The sequence below is a fragment of the Octopus bimaculoides genome, chromosome 4 (assembly GCF_046866305.1).
Source record: "Octopus bimaculoides isolate indiv1 chromosome 4, ASM4686630v1, whole genome shotgun sequence".
Taxonomy (NCBI): Eukaryota; Metazoa; Mollusca; class Cephalopoda; order Octopoda; family Octopodidae; genus Octopus; species Octopus bimaculoides.
The window spans coordinates 127,551,186-127,572,714 of record NC_142931.1 but is presented as its reverse complement, the minus strand read 5'-3'; the positions used below and the strand labels follow the sequence as shown (position 1 = coordinate 127,572,714).

At 36.7% G+C, this 21,529-nt stretch overlaps 2 protein-coding genes across 4 annotated transcripts in view; one reads left to right on the top strand and one right to left on the bottom strand.

Annotated features, from left to right (window-relative positions):
* LOC106879667 (uncharacterized) overlaps positions 1-7,353 on the top strand; it is a 66,028-nt gene extending 58,675 nt beyond the window's left edge. For all 3 annotated transcript variants that reach the window (XM_014929336.3, XM_089351429.1, XM_014929337.3), the window contains one exon: positions 4,831-7,353. In XM_014929336.3, coding sequence (XP_014784822.1) covers positions 4,973-7,126 — 2,154 coding nt within the window. In that variant the 5' untranslated portion in view covers positions 4,831-4,972 and the 3' untranslated portion in view covers positions 7,127-7,353. The remainder of the gene's footprint in view (positions 1-4,830) is intronic.
* LOC106874002 (mitochondrial inner membrane protease subunit 2) overlaps positions 1-21,529 on the bottom strand; it is a 421,447-nt gene that overhangs the window by 381,949 nt on the left and 17,969 nt on the right. The window contains exon 3 of the mRNA XM_089351430.1: positions 12,577-12,680. Coding sequence (XP_089207556.1) covers positions 12,577-12,680 — 104 coding nt within the window. The remainder of the gene's footprint in view (positions 1-12,576; positions 12,681-21,529) is intronic.

The window sequence follows — 21,529 nt, the reverse complement described above, 5'->3', positions numbered from 1 at the left end:
GTGAAGGAATTCAACTCTGACAGTAAAGTAGGTCAGAAGAGAACTCAAGACCTACTAACTGTATTCACACCAAATGAATGGATAAGAGTAGTGGCTGTGTCTAAGGCCGTTTCCCTTCAGTGATGTGGGTGGAAATATTCATTCAAGGCTGTTTTCAAGCCATTATAATGTCATAATGCAACAAGACTATGGCCAGACTTTCAAACAACTGTTAACAAACCATCAGCAGATCATTATATGACCAAGACCACACTATTTTAAGAACGTTACCGGACTGTTGCCTGACGATAACGATGCTATCATAAAACCATTATAAAACCATCATTTAAATTATGACTAGACCATTACCAAACTTTGTTGTGAAACTGCCTTGAGACCAAATCACTAGACCATCACATTACTGTTCAAACACTATGTAAACCACATCAGTGCACAATGGAACAATAGCCAGATGCAAGTTTGCTACAATATGCAACCACCAAGATGCACATCTATTGATCATTATTGTGCAACGTTGCACATCAAAGCTGCACTATATTGATCTGAGCAGTAATTAAGATAGGAGGCTGACCTGAGATGTTGATGATGATCGTTGTGGAATTGATTATAATGATGATGGTGATGATATTAAATTGCTGGTTGCTATACATAATATTGGAAATGGTTCAATAGAGTGTAGGATGTGTAGCACTGTGATGGTTGAGAATTGAACCTGAGTTGTAATTATACCAGGTTTTGTGAGCATGTGTATGCACATTCGAGCACATAATTGAAATAAGACAGCTATAATTATATATACCACGGTAGTTGTGTGTATAGTCTTGTGTGAGGTGTATCAATGCATATTTGTGGGTCTGAACATGCATGAAGACATGCATGTAAATATTTTATTTGTGTGCAAGTGTATATGCGAGTGTATGCATATTCATATATATATATATATATATATATATATATATATATATATATATATATCAAGGCACATGTGCACACACACAAATACACAGTTCTGAACACTCACATATAATTTACTTGTATATACTCCTAGAATTATACATACATTTATACATGCATATAATATATAGAATCATACATACACACACATGTGGGAAAAAATCATATCTGACTCTGTGTGTGTGTGTGTGTATTCGTATGTGTGTAAAGATTTGTAATGATAATAAAAAACACACATATAATATGTAACACATGGAGTACATGACTATATAATCATTAGGTTGTGAATGAATGTGGATAAAGCATTTGTGCATGTATGTATGTGTGTGTGTATATATATGTGTGTGTGTGTACGCATACATATATACATATGCACATACATACACATATATATGATTGCATATGTTATACACATGCATAAATGTATATGTAATTGCATGAATGCATATGAGTAAATGTATATGTGTATATGTTAGGGTGCATAACTGTGTATTTATGCATGTGTGCACATGTGTGTGGTCCAGTTCATCTCTTTGTAAAGGTACCATAGGGTAGCACATCAAAATATAAGTAGATATAACAGACAAGTACAACCCATCTAGGCCTAACACCAGTGATGTGGAGAGGGGAGGTTGGTATGCATGGTCAACTACTGGTCTTCTATAGGGCTTTCCTATAAGTAGGTTATCTCCCTTGGCTAGGCGGCGCTCCATGTAGATAATTAAACTTCCGGAGGCTACCCACGCCATTGTTATTGTTTTACGTCTTATCATGGATATAAAGCAGCTTGATGATTCAGCTATCGAAGTACTTACTGTGCCTGAGTTAAAGAAATATTTAAGATTATATGGACAGTATGTTACTGGAAGAAAGGCGGACTTGACTGAAAGGTTGAAAGGAATAAAAATTCTGTCGATGAAGAATGTCAACAAAGTAAATTCATCGGATAATAAGTCTGAAGTATCGGAAGATACTTCAGACAGGAATAAGCAGAAGCTTATATCTCCTCTCGGTGAAGTATTGCCTGATCTAAAGATCTTTGTAAGTTGCCGAATTTCACAGATAATGACATAATTACCTCGTGCTACGGATGAAAGCAAAGCAACAGTTAAGGAGTGGCATATTTTACCACGACAGACACATACACAGCATCGAATACCACGATGTGAGTGAAAGCTGCTCTCACTGTATTGTCCGGTGTCTGGTAATCCCTTCGATACCGACATCAAACCAAAAAAAGAATCCTGACCACAGAGTGTGGGTAATTATGTCAAATGTCACTGGCAATGTGCATTCAGCTGATTGCAACTGTTAAAGCAAGTCACTGAGCATGCGTACATGTCATACGGGAGAGTTCCAATCAGGGGTGGATAACACCTTATAGGAAAGCCCTATAAACAACCTTCCCCAGACTTGTGCTTTGGGGGGTAATATTTTCTCCTATCTCTCTTTCTCTCCCCCCCCCCTCTCTCATGAAACCCATCTATGTCCATCATACTGTCTTGCTCTATATACACATTTACAATATAAATACATTATTCAGAACACCGCCAAAATACTGCCTGGATTTACCTGGGATTTTAACTAAAAACCAGTACCTTCATGGAAGTACTGGCCAACATCCATATCCTCTGGAAAAAGATGAGTTGTGAACATTATTCTCCTGCTTATATTCTTCTAACTACTTTTACTCTTTATTCTTCTATTTTATTTCTTATAAACTATGAATTTCATTCCTTGTAAACTGCAAATTTTCCCTGTCTAAAATATTCATACCTTGTCCCTGATGACAGAATACCCAGTTCATAGATATGCTAACCAGCGACTTAGGTTATCCCAGAAATAGTTGTAAGACTTCAAATTCACCTTACCCTAATTAAATTATTCTAAATGACTTGAGATACTCGTTCTGCCTTGGTTTTGATTTTTTTCTCTGATATAATATACATATATATATATCATCATCATCGTTTAACGTCCGCTTTCCATGCTAGCATGGGTTCCGGATGGCAACACCAGGCTCCAATCTAATTTGGCAGAGTTTCTACAGCTGGATGCCCTTCCTAACGCCAACCACTCAGAGAGTGTAGATATATATAGTAATAAATTATTGTTGAAATCTGAGTGTTTTTGTCTTTTATTTAATTATCAATATCACATTTCTGGCAATAACATGTATTAATTCATCTTCAAGGAGCCTTCCTTTAAATCTATATAAGATCTGAAAAAGACATTAAAAACGAAGTACTGTAGAAATTAAACTATGACCATCACACATAATGAAGCATGACTTTCTAGTATGTACCATTCTTTCACTGGTTATCTACTGAATGTACTATTTACATGTTGGTAGTCTTACTTTCAGTATGTTGGATGTTCTATTTTCAATGTGTTGAGAATCATATTTATAGTGTGAATAATCTCATTAACAGTGTGAGCCATATGCTATCTATATTGTGTTAGATATCCAACAGTCATATGTTCATATGTACCAGTGTCACTAAGGTAATGTTGCTAGTATGTATCAATATTAGTCTTATGTTAGTATGTATCTGTGTCACCATGTTAGACAATGTCAAGATGTACCCATGTCACAATGTTAGGTCATATTGTCATATGCACAGCCTTTCTGTATCAGTTAGGCTGTGTTGCAAGTATATACTATTATCTCTGTGTTACATTATGTTGTCAATATGTACCATTGTCCCCGTGTTACATCATGTGAGAATGTAATTGTGTCACAATGTTAGGTCACGTTGTCAGTATGTACCCATGTCGCAGACAAAATTAGATCATGCTGTTAGTATGTACAGTGTTACAGAGCTAGTTAGGCTATGTTGTACGTATCATTGTCTCTGTTACATCATGTTGTCAGAATATACCTGCATCATGATGTTAGATCATGTTGTTAGAACATACCAGTGTCACAGCATTAGGTCATGTACCAATGTCAGAGCACTAGGTCATGTCAGTATGAAACTGTGTCACACAGTATGTACTAGTGCCAACATAGGCAACCTTTTTCGAAAAGGTGGCTGCAAGAGACATAGCTCACTATCAGGCAACCCTCACTACTAAAAAATTTCAAAGTAATTCTTCATTAGGCAAGTCATTCAGAAAGTCCCATAGGCCACAGTTTGCCCATGACTGTACCAGTCAAACAAATTGACCCCAGGACTTATTCTTTGTAAGCCTAGTACTTATGCTATTGGTCTCTTTTGCCGAACCACTAAGTTACGGGGACGTAAACACACCAACATCAGTTGTCAAGTGATGGTGGGGTGACAAACACAGACACACAAACACATACATATATATATATATATACATACATACAACGGTTCTTTCAGTTTCCATCTACCAAATCCACTCACAAGGCTTTGGTTGGCCCAAGGCTATAGTAGAAAGCACTTGCCAAAGGTGCCACGCAGTGGGACTGAACCCGGAACCGGGGTTTGTTTTATTATTATTATTTTATTTTTTCCATGTGTGTACATGTGTGTTTCATTCGGTTATGTGGTATTGGTGTAGTGTTTGAAGTTATCTCTGGTTTCTCTCAGGTTGGCTTTTACTGTGTGTTATTGGGTTTGTGTTTTATGTTGCCTTATGGGATATGTTTTTTGCAAATGCATTGCTCAACTTGCTAAATATAACAGCCAAATCTCTCTACACTGAAAAATATATATTCAATATATTGGATAACTCAAGTCTTGGATACAGTTACTAGAAAAGAGTATTGGATTATGTGAATGTTGTTTGAAAGATTCAGTTGAGTGTATGTTGTATATGGGGTATATAGTGTACAAGGTATTAAATATTTATATCAGTGTAAATCTATATTTCTTTACTGATTTCTGTTATTTGTGTTTATTACAGATATTCTATGGTTACAAGAGATGATGGCTGCACAAGAGAAAATCTCTCGCCTGGTGTGAAGCAGTAATCCAAAGAGTAGCAGCATGCAACACTGTCCGATTTATGGTTTTATCATTCAATTCAAGTCAGCATAGAATGAAGAATGAGGTCACCTGTATACAGTCTGTTAGGTGTGCTTTCACTCATTACCATTATCAATTCTGTCCATGGAATTACGAGCAATAGAGACAACATTACCAGCAACCAAGTGCTGGCACCCAATCCGCAGCCAATCCGAGATAATCCACTAAGAAGTCCATGGACAACACATTGTGCAATAAACTGCACATGTGATGTGGTTTCTTATGCCAACTATAAGAATCTAAAAACAATTAACTGCAGTAACATCAATTTGGTTTCAATGCCAAATATCTCCAATAACTTAGCACAAGCTTTTCTATTGTCCAAAAACAAATTTAAAATTGTCCAAGAATTACCTCACCTGAAAAATCTGAAAATTCTTGATCTCTCCTCCAGCCAGATTAGTAAATTTAACAGTCACTGGCAGTTCTTCCTTTATGGATTACTTGAAGAATTAAATTTACATAATAATTTATTAAAAACTTTGCAGGATGGTGCTTTCACAGGACTGAAAAACCTGAGGGTATTAGACTTGTCTTATAACCGGCTGCATTTAATTGAAAAAGATGCATTTGGAGGACTGAACAATCTTCAAGTCTTAAATTTAGATGGTAACGGATTAACATCAGTGAACCCTGACTGGTTTCAGAGAATCAAATCTGTTAGTGAGCTCCTTTTATCAAAGAATGATCTGAGAAAGCTGACCGATGATCTATTCAGAGAGTTGCCACTTCTTTCAACCCTTAATTTAACTGGCAACCAAATCAGAGTGATAGAAGTAAATGCTTTCCGAGGGTTGAGTAAACTGTGTGTGTTAAATCTGTCCAATAACCGACTTACTAATATCCCTTCACAGGAGATAAGATTTTTGCCCAGCCTGGATATTTTGATATTAGATGCAAACTCTTTTGAAACGGTAAAGTCAGAGGAATTTCACCATCTCAACATAAGTGAGCTATCACTAAGTTTTTTACCCCTTCTGAAAAGTATTCAAAACAATTCATTCCACCACCTGCCAAAACTGACTATCCTGCAAATGCATGATAATAAAAATTTGCTCTTCATCCATCCAAATGCCTTCAGCCAGGTGCCGAATCTCCAGAAACTCTATCTGCACAATAACAAGTTGTGGGCACTACCTTACACGCTAAAAGCAAGCCTTCCAAATTGCACTAACATTCACTTGTATCACAACCCACTGAGGTGTGACTGTAATATCCACTGGATCATAAAGGAACTAGCTAGCACTGGTAACAAAAGCAGAATACAGTTCCACGATGCTAACAAAATCATCTGTGATTTCTCAAACAACAAAACACTGCTGAGTGAGATCCGTATGAATGAAATCCCAGAATCCTGTCCTCCGACAACACTTCCTTCATTTCCAAAACACTTTGAAACTTCTATAGGGGAACCGATTTCACTAGAATGTTTAGCCATCGGTGTACCCCTGCCGCAAATCCATTGGTTAGTGGGCAAAGGAGCCAAAAAGAACCAAACTAATCCGGAAAAACAAGCTGAAATCAATAATGGTCTATACTACGTCCGATTTGCACGTCTCAACAATTCAGGGAGTTACAAATGTGTTGCGGAAAATATCAAGGGTAATGACACAAGATCTGCGTCAGTTGAAGTCCTGTCAGGTCGGCTAAACATTATAACTGGCAAGACTTCCAATACGTACATCACAATCATTCTCAATGGAAGTGAGTCACTCATGCTACTGGACAAATATCAAATCCACTACAAGGAAAGTGTCAAAGACAGTGAGTACAATGTTATTTACCTGAAATCACGCATGCATCGTTGCACAATAACAGGACTGAAGCCACATACCATGTATGAGTTGTGTATTTTATACCAAATCAACTCAGAACTGTTAAAACTTCATTGTATAAATGTAACGACAAAACTTGAAGGAGATAAATCTGGTATTACCAAAATTGTAGATGTCAAGGTGGTGATGGGAATTATTGTGGCAATTAGTGTCACACTTACAGTCATCTGCTTCATTGCAGTTGCCAAGCGCTTCCGGAAAAGAAAAGAATATGAAGAACCATTCGGTCATGACAGAATGGAGCCTCTGTCCCATATTCCTCTGGAAAATCTTTACCATCCTCCCAGCACACCAATCTGTTCATCAAGGACATCTCTCATCTCACATTCTCAAGCTTGACCATTTCAAAATTTCCCAAAGTTCATAAAACTCCATGTGAAATTTTCTAAAGAACGCACCAAATTTTCCAAAACCTTCAATGCAAAGCTATAAATCAAGGCAATAATAAAATGTGTTTTGTTTGTAATGTCCCATAAAAAGCAATCTATGTAACTAAATACATGTACCAAACTATTTCTTCATCTGATAAAAAAATATATATATATGAATAAAGATTTTCTTCTAAATCTTCTTGGATCTTTTTTCTAGCAGTTGTACATTCCTTTTTTTTTTATCTCAAGTTAGCATCTGAGATGTTAGATGATAGCCTAAATGTTAGCATGCTGACAAGTTGAATGCTAATATTATAACTACTTAAATACTGGTCAATTGATAACCTAAATATTGTGTCTCGACAACCTAAACATTAGCATGCCAATAAACTAGAGACCAGTCCTGATGACCTAAACACAAGTGTACTGGCTTCTTAAACACTTAAAGTTATGCCTACTTAAACACTGGTCAATTGAGAATCTAAACACAATATGTTGATAACCTAAACACTAGTGAACTAATAACTGTGACAACAAAGTGCTTACAATGTAACCACCAGTGTGCTAACAATTTAGATACTAGTGTACTGTCACTGCACTTTTTTCTGTAACCCATTGGGGAGGTTCAAGCCTAGTGGTCAGGCCCACGTGACATATGTTTGTGAATTTATGTGGGACACAGGACTGTGCGCTGTCTCAGAGCTGACATGTGCAATGTTATCTCGTACAGCCTAGAGGGAAATTTGTTCTCGATTTGGAGTCAACATCCACGAGAAGTGTACTGACAATCTACCTAAACATTATGTTATCAGTGCTGTGATATATGTTTATGTTTAAACACGAATGTATTGACAAATTAAACATCAGTGTACTGGAAACTTAACCCTTTAGTATTCATATTACTCTGTCAAATGTAATGCTTCGTTATTCATATTGTTTTGAGTTAATCATGCATTATCTTGTAGCTTTGAGATTTTGATGATGTAATTGTATATTTTTAGAATCACATTGTAGGGTAGGTGTGAGAGGCCATGATCTGGTCAATTTGAACATAAAATAGGTAGAATATTTGGGCCTGATATGGCCAGTTTGAATATTAAAGGGCCAAACACTGCAATGCTGACAACCGAAACTAGCACTGCATCAGTTATGATGACAAGGGTTCCAGTTGATCCAATCAACAGAACAGCCTGCTCATGAAATTAATGTGCAAGTGGCTGAGCACTCCACAGACACGTGTACCCTTAACATGGTCCTCAGGGAAATTCAGTGTGACAAAGAATGTGACAAGGCTGGCCCCTTGAATTACAGGTACTACTCATTCTTACCAGCTGAGTGGACTGCAGCAATGTGAAATAAAGCATTTTGTTCAAGGACACAATGCCCCACTGGTTTTCGAACTCATGACCTTATGATTGTGAGCCGCATACCCTAACCACTTAGCCACACACCTTCACCTAAACATAAATGTGCTAACAACTTAACAAATATGATGGTCACCAAAACATTGGTAAGCTTTTTATCTTAAATGCCAGTGTTAATATTTGAATACTAGTCAGCTGGCATCTTAAACAATATCTTAAACAATATCTCTAACTGTTATCTTTCACTTGTTTCAGTCACAAGATTGTAGCTATGCTGGGGCACCAACTTGAAGGATTTAGTTGAACTAATCAACCCCAAAATTTATTTTTATTTTTAAGTCTGGTACTTACTTTGTTGGTCTCTTGTGCCAAACTGTTAAGTTACAGGGATGTAAACAAACCAACATTGATTGTCAAGTGGTGGGGAGACAAACATTAATACAAAGACATATACACACAAATATGTATATAAGGCAGGGTTTCACACAGTTTCCATCCACCAAATTCACTCACAAACATTGGTTAGAGCTATAGTAGAAGACACTTGCCCAAGGTGCTGTGCAGTGGGACTGAACCTGAAACCACAGAGTTGCAAAGCGAGCTTCTTAATCGCACAGCCATGCCCAAGTGGACTGTTTTTTTATCAATTAGGAAGGAAAACAGTGCTCACGGCCCTTTTCAGGACCTTTAAAATGGGTGAAGAGAAAGCAAGAAGGAATCTTCAAACCAGGGACCAGCCCTGAATATTTGCACGAGAGTAAACTCCTCAACAGAAGATTCAAAAGCTAGTTTGTAAATATTAAACCAGATAGCAGAGTAAATCTAGCAACCCCATAAGCTACTATGGGATTTGAATTCATGATGCAAACAGATGGAACAAATACCATAAGGCATCCTGGTGGACACTCCAAGAGTTCCCCCAATCCACTACTCTAGAATTGATTCTTTTTTCTTCTTTTTTTCAATGAAGCCCTGATAGACGAAAGACTAAGTTGACCTTGGCAGGATTTGAAATCAGAATGCAAGGAGCCAGGATCAATATCACAATGCATTTTATTCGAGACTCCAATGACTTATATTTATATCATTGGCGCAGGCATGGCTGTGTGGCAAAAAGCTTACTTCCCAACCACATAGTTCTGAGTTCAGTCCCACTGTGACACTTTGGGCAAGTGTTTCTACTATAGCTTCAAGCTGACCAAAGCCTTGTGAGTGCAGTTGGTTGATGAAAACTGAAAGAAGCCTGTTGTGTGTGTGTGTGTGTGTGTGTCTTCCACTACCACTTGACAACCAGTGTTGGTGTATTTACATCCCCTGTAAGTCAGTGGTTCAGCAAAAGAGACCAATAGAATAAGTACCAAGCTTAACAAAAAATAAGTACTTGTGTTGATTCATTCAACTGAAAATTCCTTAAGGCAATGCCCCAGCATGGCCACAATCTAATTACTGAAACATGTAAAAGATAAAAGATCATAATGAAGTTAATAATCTTATTGCCAAAGATGCCATTTCAACAGTATTAATAACCAGCTTGTATTGTCATAAGAGAGCAGAATATATGACTTACGTTTTAATACAAGATGTATGTATATTTAGTGCTTGTCATCATGTTTGTTGTTTTTGTTGAGCAGATCTATGATCAAAGATGTTCCACTTGTGACCACCAACCCTTTTGGTTATCCATAACTAAATTATCTAATGTGTCCTTGATATTTCTTCTTTTTTTTTTTTTAACGCTGATAGAGGTACAATCTGAGGAAAATTTTTTACCATTTCTATCATGTCACATGACTACACAGGCTCTCTCATTGGCTCATCATATTCATGTGTTAAAACAGTAAAAATTATGATATTGGTTATAATATGATAAATGCAATGATATCAGTTCAGTATGAAAGACATTATGATATCAGTTGTGATAGAAGCGAGATTATGACATCAGTCACAACATATCGGATAATTTAACACTGCATTACAGAATAGTAAATGTTATGACATCAATTATAGCATGGTAGACATTGTATATGCTGCAAGAAGCAGATATTGCAGCATTGGTCAAGAAGATGAGGATATATATAGATCTGTACTAAGACCTTTTGCCGATTCTATAAGTCTTCATCTTCTACCCTTTCTGCTATTCAATATCTTTCCATTTATCATCCACCCTCTTGTTCACTGTGCTATGTCACCTGTAATGAAGGAAAATTTTAGATCTATTCATATGCAATCTCCTCTACCACCATCCATATCTCTCTACTTGTCTCTCTCTCTCTCTCTCTCTCATCTTTCTACCTGAGTAACAAAAGATTACATTATCTCTGTTAGTATCCAATACATCTTGTCATTTACCCTCCTGTAATGCTTGTCATCATTCCCCTTCCCTCAGGTCACTCTCTCGGGTGATATTATTCCCTTACCACCATTATTCTGACTACCCATTACACACACACTCTCTCTATATATACTGCTAGCTACCATTCCCACTTTCTCTCCCAAGGTCACTCATGTTGATATCCATCACACTCTCTTACCTTTACCCATTTCCATGACAATCTATCACTCACTATCTCTTTTACCAGCAACCATGTAGCTTCCATTAGTTTCTCTCTCTCTCTCTCTCTCTCTCATTACTGTTTTTCCCATTTCAGTCTCTTTTTCTATCATTCAGCTCAATCATTTTATTTTCCTGCTTCATACACACACCTCTTTCTCAAACTTCAGCAATCATCATCTTTACCCACACTATGATCTCATTGCTTAGAACAGTGACAAAGAGTTATGTGGACTCATGTCTTTCAGGGTACGAGGTAATCTCACTGGTGTTGGAGTCACAATAAAATGCCCCCAACATGGAGAGACTATAGAATCCAGAAAACCCTTTAGTCGTGTCTTGTCAAAGACATGATAACCTCTCTAATGCTGGTGCCATGATAAAATACACCAAGTACATTCAATAAAGTGGGTGGTAACAGGAGTAGCATCCAGATATTAAACTAAACCAAAAATTAAACATACAGGCAAGATATGATCCTCCAACCCATCTGTGGAAGCAGTAACTCACAATAAGGACTCAAACTATAATGACCTATCAAACCCATGTCAACACAGTGAACAGACAAATGATGATGGTGGTGGTGGTGGTAGTGATGATGATGATGCTGACTGTGACAATGACAATGATGATGGTGATAAACAATCACCACATTAGATCAGTTAGTTATAACATGGCTAAATTGACAGATGCTGAAGCACACCAGATATTATACCACTTACATAAGTTATAACATGGCAGGTATTATGATATCAGTTATGACATGAAAAAGTTATAACAACTGTTACAATATGATGGGTATTAAAATAGTAATTGTGATAGATAAATGGTAGGATATCAGTTACAATACAGGTCTGAAAAAAAGGTATTATATCAGTTACAATGTGTTATGCCAACAATTGTGACATGACAGGCATTATATGTGTTACGATATACTAGATATTATAGCATTTATAATTTAGTGTATAACATCATTTATGAAATGACAATGTTTATGGCACCCTCCAAAATTTTATAAATACCAAGACATCAGTTATGATAGAGTAGACTTTATGACATTGGTTAAGACATATAGATGTTATGACAGCAGATAAAATGTCATGACATCAGTTATGATATGGTGTGTAATATGACATCAGTTGAGTTGTGGTCAGTGCTATGATAGCCAATATAAAATAATAAAAGTTATGACAACAGATAAAATATGATAGATATTAATACATCAGTCATGATATAATAGATATTATAACATTAGTTGAGACATGGCAAGTGTTCTGACATCATGGTGAGTGTTCTGACATTAGTTAAAGTATAACAGGTGTCAAAGCATCAATTATGGCACAGAAAATATTTTAACATGAATTAGGATAATTAGGATACAGTACATGTTATGACATCAGTTAATATATGTCAAGACACACTAATTTATTACATGAAAGTTATGTCAATTAAGCTATGATAGAACTTGTATGAAAGAGAAGTCATAAGAAAGTATCAACTTACATTAGTGAGACCACTTCTCCACGGATGTAGTGATGGTTCTTAGCTTTCCATTTGTTGAGAAAGACATAGTCAGAGGTTCTTTGACCTTCTGGGTTTAAGGCAGGCTGTAAGTAGAAATGGGGTGATTGCAGGAACAGAAAACAGATGATGGGCAAGTGAAATGAGGATAATATAAAAGAAAAAAAGAAATAATACAGAAGGGATTCAAGTGTAAACAGGAAAAGGGTAAGAACAGGAGTGGAACAAAGAGTAACATAAAAGGAGGACAAAGGATAACACAAAAGTGGAGCAATGAGAAACATGGGAATTGAGTAAGGGTAACAAGAGTGGAGTAAAGAGTAACACTGGAGAGGAGCAAGAGTAGCAGGAGTGGTGCAACAGTAACATGAGTGGAGTAGGGTAACACATAAGTGGAGCAAGGTTAATAGGAGTGATTCAAGAATAACACATGAGTGAAGCAAGTTAACACGAGTGGAGCAAGGGTAAGAGGAGTGGAGTAAAGAGTAACATATGGGCAGGGCAAAGGTAACAGGAATGAGGCAAGACTAACAGGGAAGAAGTAAAGGTAACACAAGAGTGGAGCAAAGAGTAACACAAAAGTAGAGCAATTTCACATAGGAGAGGAACAAGCCTAATACATAAGTGGGGCAAGGGTAACAAGGTAATTGAGCAAAGGTAACATAGAAGTGGAAAAAATAGGAACACTGAGAAAGACAGGGTAACACAGGAGTGGAACAGAGGCAATACATATAAATAGCCAGAGTAATGCAACAGGGCTGAATGGAAAACCAGAAAAAGGACAACAGTGACACATAAGAAGAGTAGAAAAAACACATGTGAGGAATAGAATTATTACAGGACAAGAACAGAAGTAACATGGGCGAGAAACAATTAATACAGATAGGACCAAGAGTAAAATGTGTGGAGAATAGGATTGTTGTTGTTAGCACTCCGTCACTTACGACGTCGAGGGTTCCAGTTGATCTGATCAACGGAACAGCCTGCTCGTGAAATTAACGTGCAAGTGGCTGGGCACTCCACAGACAAGTGTACCCTTAACGTAGTTCTCGGAGATATTCAGCATGACACAGTGTGACAAGGCTGACCCTTTGAATTACAGGCACAACAGAAACAGGAAGTAAGAGTGAGAGAAAGTTGTGGTGGAAGAGTACAGCAGGGTTCGCCACCATCTCTTGCCGGAGACTCGTGGAGCTTTAGGTGTTTTCGCTCAATAAACACTCACAACGCCCGGTCTGGGAATCGAAACCACGATCCTATGACCGCGAGTCCGCTGCCCTAACCACTGGGCCATTGCGCCTCCACAAGAATAGGATTAATGCAATCAGAAACAGGGATAATACAGAGAGGTTTAGAAGGAACACAGCAAAAGATTAGAGAGGAAGCAGCAAAAAAAAAAGGGGGGTAAGCAGAAGAATAAGGAAAGGGGTTTAAAAATAAAGGAGTTAATCAGCGGAACAGGTGTAACACAGTCTTATCCATGTTCTTCTCCTAACAAATGGCAGTAGAATAGGAAAGGAACAGGATTTATACAAGTGAGAAACAAGGATAACGCCAAAGGAGAGAAACAGGGGTAATATTGAATACAAACAGAAGTATACATGCACAAATGGGTAACAAGATAAAAATAGGAGCAGAAGATGGCTAACACAGAAAATGTACAGAGGTAACCCAAAAGAAGAATAGGACTAAAATGGGGGAGGATGAGTAATAGATCAAACAAGAGTAATAGAAGAGTGGTGCAAGGATGATAAGGAAAAGAAATAGAAGTACTACAAGAATGGAGAAGGGTAAACACTACAGGGTAGTATCCAAACTATTACAATTTGACATGATATTGAATATATTATAACATCATTTGAGCCAATGTGAGAGCCTCCATGTAATTGTACAAACTGCTAGAAATAGCAGCCAAATTTCTCTCAACTAAAACTTTACCACCTTAAATAAGGAAAAGGCAGACTTGATAATGGAGTTCTAAATATATCCCTAAAAAACAATGGTCAGGAAGTCATTCAACAAATCAACTAAAGTTGTAGACATGTAGGACAAGATAAGATGTTAACCTATATGAAGTTTACACCTTGAAGCTAAGACTAAGACCACAGAAATATTGAAAAAGACAATAGTTTGCTGGTAATTGTACCCATATTACCAAATGCTTGGTGTATGCTTTTGATGGTTCAAGCTCAAATTTCAGCTTGAAAGTGAACATTTGGTAGAATGGAAATTGTTATTTCTCAGCCAAGTGAGTTCACCATTATCAAAGGGAAGGAGCTGGTAGAAACAAACCACTTTACCTCTCTGGGAAATATTGGGTTGTCCGGAAAGTTCGTGCCGATTTATAGTAGCTTACCTTTCGACTTATTTGCCATGAAACCACCTCAATTCAGAGAAGAGGGTATTTTCAAGTTAAAGGAAAGATGGAGATGCATTGTGCAACAAAATGGTTTATATATGGTTAATTAAAAATGTAATCGCAAGTATTTATTGACCTTTTTCTTTCCTTTAAAAATCAGCACAAACTTTGCAGACAACCCAATACAATCATTAATGATGGTGAGCTAAGTGATAGATTAGACTACAGGAAGAGTAAGGTCAGCTTGGAATTCGAACGGTTCAGAGAGCAACTGTAGAACAACAAACATATATCAGCCCATGTGAACTGTGTAGTATGTTTCGGCTTTCAGCCGGTTATGGTAATGAAGGTTCCAGTTGATCTGATCTCATGAAATTAATGTGCAAGTGGCAGAGTACTCCACAGACATGCATACCCTTAACACAGCACGACACAGAATGTGACAAGGCTGTCCCCTCTGAATTACAGGTACTAGTCATTTTTTGCCAGCTGAGTGGGACTGGAGCAAAGTGAAATACAGTGTCTTGCTCAAGGACTCAATGAGCCACCAGGAATTGAACTCATGACCTTACAATTGTGAGCCGAATACCCTAACCACTAAACAACATGCATTCACTGAGTAGTATACTGAGCAATAATATTATCCACCCTGTTATACAGATCAGAGGTATGGATGATACACTGCAAAAACATACAAAGAATTGCATGTATTCCTGATGAAATACCCAAGTCAGATCGTAAACATGAAATAGAAAGATGAGATCAAGAACACTCCCATCCAAGAGAAAAACCAAGCTTCCAAGCATGGAAAGGATATTAGTTTAATGAGACCTAAGCTAGCTTGGGTACATCCAAAGAATGGAAGAAACTCAGTTACCAAGACAAATACACCACTCATAGTTGCCTAGTGGTAGTAGAAAATAAGGTAGAGACTGACTAAGAGACATAGATGTAGCTAATGTAACATGAAGAAACTAAACATTGATATCCACACCCAGGCACATTGGGGAGTTGCCAGGGAGGATAAGGAGAAGTCATGGGTCTAGGGGCCCAATGCTAGATTAAAACTATGTTTGTTGTTGTGGCATGCTGTCAATAAATAAATACGACAGGGCCAAGTACATTGAGTTCCCCATGGGCCCTATAGTGTTCCTAAGACTGTCCTGCCCACATCTGGAGCAGAGCAACTGAGAACAGAAACCAGCAGACTGACTTCTGATGTGACTCCCAACATTTCATCATTGATGAATTGCCTATGTATGTATATAAACATACTCCTAAGATGTTTATATGTAGCATATCTTCTATACCTCTACTCTATATAAGAGGATGAATAATACTCTTGGTCAGTGGTCATGGACGGAATGTCTTTTATCAAAAGTCAGCTTGATCAGGGTTGATTTAGAGTGAAACAACAATAATCATGACACCAATATACCACCATACTACACTACTACATATTCATAGTCTGTCACCATACTGTACATCCCACATTGTATTACCACACCACTCTATCACCACAACAGACTAGTGTATCAGTACACAACTACCTTATCACATCTTTGTTCTACCATACAATAGTACACCATCATACAACTAGAATACCATCTCACCACATCTTACCACTGTGTCACAATATCATTGTTCCACTGTATGATCATATAACTAGTGCACTTCTATACCACCACACCAGTACAATACCATCCCCCTTATCTCTCAGTTCAGATAAACATAAAGTAAGCATGTACACAAAATAGATGCAACATCAATAGACTCACTCATCCCAAACGCTGTGCTAGAATACACACCACTAACAATAAGTGCAAGTGAACAGTATGCATCATGTTCTGACTAAGTCCACTTTGCCTACAACTGCTGTAGCACCACCAGCATCTACAGAGACAATGAAGGGAATACAACACATCCAGATTATCACATTGCACTCCGAACAATTCCTCCCTGAATGTTAGAGTATGCAGTATAGTCCTCAGGTAGGTAGAGACATGGTATAATTGGGAAGATACCTTTGTGAGTTATACTTTATCATTCAGCCAATTACTAACTGCATACCATGTGACTGTTAGATTAAAACTGACCTAAAATTGTACAACAACAACCACCCCTATATCCATATACCATTACACTGCACTGAACTACTAGGGAACCAGTAAATTCCATGAAAGAATTTAGATTAGACCACATTAATCTAAATAGGGCCAGTTTTCTGGTTTCTCTGGAATATATATTCCTCCCTTGACTGGATGCTGGTCTATCACAGCATTACTTACTTTTACCAGCTGAGTGGACTAAAGTAACGTGGAGGCACATGGCTAAGTGATTAGGGTGTTGGACTCAAAATCATAAGATTGTGGTTTCAGACCAAATTTACAAAACATTTGGTTTAACAAAAAACTATAACCAAATGTAAGAGAATCATAAGTGGAGTTATTTTGATGGAGGACATCTCCAGCCTGAATATACAACAGCAGCAGCTGTGGTCAATACAGTCCACTAACTAACAAAAGAACTACAGCCAGTATTGATCACTAAATAATAAAGCAGATTCAACCAGTACTGACCAACCACAGCAGCCACTGCTATCAGTATTGAGCACTAACCTCTTCCATTTTCGTAAGCAATAGTACACAGTGTAAGAGATGCCATGCACTCAATACTGGCCAATCCACTATCATCATTGATTCTTATCCACTGCAAGGTCAGCAGCTTTGCTAAATCTAAAATTGCATTTCACTAGATCCTCATTAACCTTTATGAGAGAGCACCTCTGGTTCCATGATGCAAAATTTTTGTTTTAATTTTATCTTTTTTTAAAAAATCCCTCCATCAAAATTTTGTATGAACTTTTGTTCTAAACACTAGCTTAATAACAAGTTATGTTACGAAATTCATTATTTTTGGAATTAATTGAAACAAAGGCAATGTATTTCAATAGAAATATTGTAATAGAAAGGTTAACTTGTGAAGTGTATGTGCTTTGCAAATCTCCTCAAACACGATATTACTCAGTAACTTGGTATTTTTTAGTGATTTAAAAAAGTGATCAGAGATATATTTGGCTTTTTGGAAGCATACCAACTCACCTGAGACCTTCCCTGGTTCTACGATACAAAACTACTGGTTTTAAAGTATTCAAATTTAAATTATAATATTCCATTATAATTTTATCTGAAAACCATATGGTTATATTTCAAACATCAACTTAATAATAACAAAGTTAATTAGTTTACTAAATCCAAATTATTGATTATTTTCAAAATTAATTGAAACACATAATCAGTGTATTTCATTAGAACTCTGGTCACAAAAGGGTTAATCTTTTTTTAACATAAAATGTTATCAGTTGGAAAAACCTGTATATTTACAGTTAGCTGTTTATTATTTATTTTAAATGAACAGTAGCACTGGCCACCAATGGCTACTAACTAATACAGCAACAACGGCCATCAAACACCATTTATTAACACAACAGCAATCAATACTAACTACTTGTACAAGTGACCAGTACTGGCATTAACCCTTTTGTTACTGTATTTATTTTGAGATGCTCTGTGTTTCTTTCAATTACTTTGAATATAACAAAGAATTTAGTAAAATAACTTAGTTATCATTGAACTAGTGTTAGGAACATAAATTGTGACTAAGGTTTGGTGGAAGATTTTAATTCAAAACTTATGAAAACAAGACATTTGTACTACAGAGCCAGAGCCGGTTTCAGCCGGGTTGGTAATGAAAGGGTTAACTTAAATAGTAACATCAGCTAACATTGAGCAACAACAGCAGTGATCTCTAATACAATAAAAAAAATTTAAATTCTTATGATGTAAACAACATGCAAGCTTCTAAAACAGATAGAGAAAATTCAAAGAGTTGCTTTGTATAATGGTAGCAAATCTGTCATGTTCACAGAAGATGTAGGTTTGAGTCCTAGGAGCAGCCTTCATCTTTTTCCCTACAAGGGGATTTTTAACCCAATATTTTACATGCTATTATTTATAACTTCTTATTTTTTGAGTTCCACTGTTAAAAAGAAAAGAACAATTTATTTCATATTTATTAAAGTTTCTAAAAAGAATTAAAAATTCTTACAGTGTAAACACACCTAAGTTGTTTTAAACAGAGTCAGAAAAAAGAAAAATGCAGTAATGAGTTAACATTATCTGAAATTAGAGGAAAAGAGAAACATTCTAAAAAGTCAAATTATGATGAATGCCTCTTAAATTATCCAGTATTTCATAATTTCGATATTCATGGGCAATGTTTTGAATTCCAGCAGTATTATCTTTATATTTCTTTTTGCAATGAAGAATTTCTGCACCAGCAATATGCTGTTCTATTATTACTACATCATCTCTTTGATTATTCCTTTTTCAAGATTTCTCCAAATTTCCAGATTATAGGATAGGATTTTTTAATCTTTGAATTTCTTTTGCTTTGTTAATTAAATGTGACATATTTGCTCTGCAAATAAAAACATTCAATATTGAGAAGCAATCATCATCATCATCATCATCGTTTAATGTCTCTTTCTCCATGCTAACATGGGTTAGATGGTTTGACAGGAGCTTCTGAGCTAGAGAATTGTACCGGGCGAAATGCTCAGCGGTATTTCGTCTGTCTTTACGTTCTGAGTTCAAATTCCGAGGTTGACTTAGCTTTCATCCTTTCGGGTTTTTGCTCAACTTGAATAGATCATGTTTGATGTCAGCAGGAAAAAAACAGAGGAAACGTGAGGAGGTAATTTGATGGATGAGGGGATCAATGCTCTAGGGAAGAAGGATTGGACATATGGTTATGAAATTTGCTTCCCAGCCACATGGCTTTAGATCCATCTCCCACTGTGTAACACTTTTGGCAAGTGTTTTCTAATATAGCTTCAGGCCAACCAAAGTCTTGTTAATAAATTTGGTAGACAGAAACTAAAAAAAGCTCAATGTGTGTGTGTGCGTGCATGCATGTCTCGCTATGTGTGCATCTGTGTCTCTTTGTCTTGAGATCACACAGTTGCTGTAAACGTGAATCATTGTCATACAAGCGGTGCTGTTTGTTTCTAGTCTTCCATTAAAATATATCTGGCAATGAGGAAACACATGAAGGTTAGTAGCAGGAAGGGCATCCAGCCACAGAAAATCTGCTTCAGTGAATTCCATCTCATTTATGCACGCAATGAAAAGCATGCATGTTATAATGGTGATTACAACGATGATAGCAATAAGGATGGTGACAATGATGATGATGTTAATTAACAAAAAAAATAGAATATGGATTTAGAGGGAGCTGATAGAAGAGAAATACTTTAAGGGATTATAAAGGACAGATAGAGGAGAGCCAAGTACATGGAAGAATTAATAGCAGAGTTGTGAAGACCAATAGTGTCTATACAGATTAATAGAGTTAAGAGATATCTTATGGTAGAGCTACAAAGACTAAAAGTGTGTGCAATAACTGATGGCAGAATAAAACATCTTACAGTGAGACAGAGAGAGAGAGAGAGAGAAGGAGAGAGTATGAAAGTGAGAGACGGGGGGGGGGGGAGACAGCGAAAGTGAAGGTGTGGTACACAGAGGGAAAGAGAGTAAGAGAAGGTGTGAGTGAGAAAGAGTGTGAAAGAGAAAGGAAGAGAGAGTTGGGTACTTAACAAAGAATTAATCAAACATAACAATTGTCAAAATAAAAAGACAGCCAATCCCATTCGTGTCATTATATAAATTAATTATTTTTTCTTCTCATATTTTCAATTAACAGATTTGTTTTTTGTATGTGTGTAGTATTTATAAATATGTATGTATATATGTATTTTGATAGTTTTTCTTTTTTTTCTTTTTTTTTTTTGTCTTTTTTATGTTCAACCCTCCTTTCGGAAAACAAAACCTAAGTGTAACCAACACAACTTCTTCGCCAGTCTCATTATTTAAACAATAATTAATTTTCAAAAATGTCATTCCGTCATTTTAGCTTTACATTTTGTTTTACATTTTTTGTTGTTGTTTTTGTTTGTTTTTCTGTTGTTTGCTATTTATTTCTTCAATAAATGATCAAACGAAATCTCATACGAGCTTGGTTGTTATTATTACTGGTGCGTGTGTGTGTGTATGTATGTGTTCGCATGCGCATGTGTGTGTGTGCATGCATGTGTGTGTGTGTGTGTGTAGCTTTTGAAAAATGAAAAGGTATAAAGAAGATGTGGTGGTAGTGGTGGTAGTGGTGGTGGTGGTGGTGGTGGTGGATGGAAAGGGAAAAAAAAATGGCACAGTTCCAATGAGATTAGTTCTCTAATGGCAAAGATTTCAGAATAAAAGTTTTGTGTGGAAGAGAGGAAAAACAAAATTTGGTTTCCGTTGTTTTTAATAAATTGTAAAGATTAGTTGAAGAGTTTTCTAAAGTGAAATAAATTGATGTTTGATGGAAGTGTCAGGTTTGGGCTGACATATCTGCAAGGATGCATTAATGTGACCTCATAATAGAGGAGAGCTTTGGAACAGGGTGGGGGTGGGGTTAAAGGAATCAGGGGGAGGGGCAGGGTATTGATAGAGAGTAGTTAAAGGAATCTGTGGGGTA